The sequence below is a fragment of the Egretta garzetta genome, unplaced genomic scaffold, assembly GCF_000687185.1.
Source record: "Egretta garzetta isolate BGI_Z169 unplaced genomic scaffold, ASM68718v1 scaffold80, whole genome shotgun sequence".
NCBI lineage: Eukaryota > Metazoa > Chordata > Aves > Pelecaniformes > Ardeidae > Egretta > Egretta garzetta.
The window spans coordinates 62281-64079 of record NW_009258214.1 but is presented as its reverse complement, the minus strand read 5'-3'; the positions used below and the strand labels follow the sequence as shown (position 1 = coordinate 64079).

Genomic DNA, 1799 nt, shown 5'->3' with positions numbered 1-1799 from the left:
TCTTTTACTGGCATTCCCAGACAAGCGGGAGCTACAGCTCTTGCACTTCTGGCTCTTCCTGGGCATCTACCTGGCTGCCCTCCTGGGCAACGGCCTCATCACCACTGCTGTAGTCTGTGACCACCGCCTCCACACCCCCATGTATTCCTTCCTCCTCAACCTCTCCCTTGTTGACCTGGCCTCCATCTCCACTACTGTCCCCAAATCCATGGCCAATTCCCTCTGGGATACTACGGTCATCTCCTACCAGGGGTGCGTGACCCAACTCTTTTTCTTTTTCTTCTTTATGTCAGCAGAGTATTTTCTTCTCACTGTCATGGCCTATGACCGCTACGTTGCCATCTGCCGACCCCTGCACTATGGGATCCTCCTGGGCAGCAGAGCTTGTGTCCACATGGCAGCAGCGGCCTGGGGCTGTGGGTTCCTCTATGCTGTGCTGCACACGGCCAATACATTTTCCATATCTCTCTGCAAGGGCAATACCATAGACCAGTTCTTTTGTGAAGTCCCCCATATCCTCAAGCTCTCCTGCTCACACTCCTACCTCAGGAAGATTTGGCTCCTTGTGTTTGGTGCCTGTTTAGCACTTAGCTGTTTTGTTTTCATTGTGCTGTCCTATGTGCAGATCTTCCGGGCTGTGCTGATGATTCCCGCTCAGCAGGGATGGCACAAAGCCTTTTCCACGTGCCTCCCTCCCCTGGTTGTGGTCTCCCTCTTTGTCAGCACTGGCACATTTTCCTACCTGAAGCCTCCCTCCGTCTCATCCCCATCCCTTGATTTTGTGGTGGCAGTTCTGTACACGGTTGTACCTCTGGCAGTGAACCCCCTCATCTACAGCATGAGGAACCAGGAGCTCAAGGAGGCCCTAAGGAAACTGATCCAATGGACGCTGTCTCACTGACAATGATCTGCCTCCCCTTCTCTGCACATTTCCCAGAGTTTGTCTTAGGCCACAAGTCTGCTTTTTTCTCTTGCAATAGTACTCTTTATATATAACTATTTTGGATTATACTCCTTCTGTTGAAATTTGATCCTCTTGTGTCTGCCCCTTACACAACACTCTGTCACATCTGGCCTGTCCAATAACAGCTCTTCAATAAAAGTGCATCTCCCAGCTGCAATGCCTGGAGGCTGGGCTCTTCCACAAAGCTGCTGCCAATAAAATGTCCAAGGAATTGTCCTTTTAAATAATCTGTTCTCCTTGGTTCTCCCTGTGTTTGGGGATTAAGCCCATGGTACTTTTTTGTTCCACTGCACTGCACGTTCTGGTTTTTAAGGTTCTCTTCTTGGTGTCCAATGGCAGTGGAGATGATCCATGAGCTCCCCATTACCTCCTCGGGCTTCTTCATGTATTTCAGGACTGATGGCATATAGCAGTCTTTATGGAAATGAATTTGGAGGGGTGAGGAGAGGATGTGGACTCAGCATATATCCTGGGGTGGGAGTGAATGGAGACACACCAGGTGAAATACTCTCAAAGGGGAAGGTCCCCAAAAGGAAAGCACTGAATTGCTGCCTACGTGGGGCCTGGGTTAAAGATGTGGACAGAAATCTTCCAACTCTGGTAAGGCCCACAGATTATTATCCATTATTGATTTTCCAAGGAGGCAGTGATTAAATCTGCACAGGAAGTCCAAGGGCCATTAAGAAGGACATCAAGGCCTTGGGACAAATAATGAAGGGATCAGGTGCACAAGTAGTGTTCTCCTCAATCATTCCCATTACAGTGAATGATGAGGGAAGGAACAGGAAGAGCCACAAAATAAATGCCTGTCTCTGATATTGGTGTGAGGAGCAGA

At 49.2% G+C, this 1799-nt stretch overlaps 1 protein-coding gene across 1 annotated transcript; it reads left to right on the top strand.

Moving 5' to 3' along the window:
- Positions 1-316: 316 nt before the first annotated feature.
- Positions 317-901, top strand: LOC104122738 (olfactory receptor 14J1). The gene has a single exon (XM_009635278.2). The coding sequence runs from the start codon at positions 317-319 to the stop codon at positions 899-901; it is 585 nt and encodes a 194-aa protein (XP_009633573.2).
- Positions 902-1799: the final 898 nt, after the last annotated feature.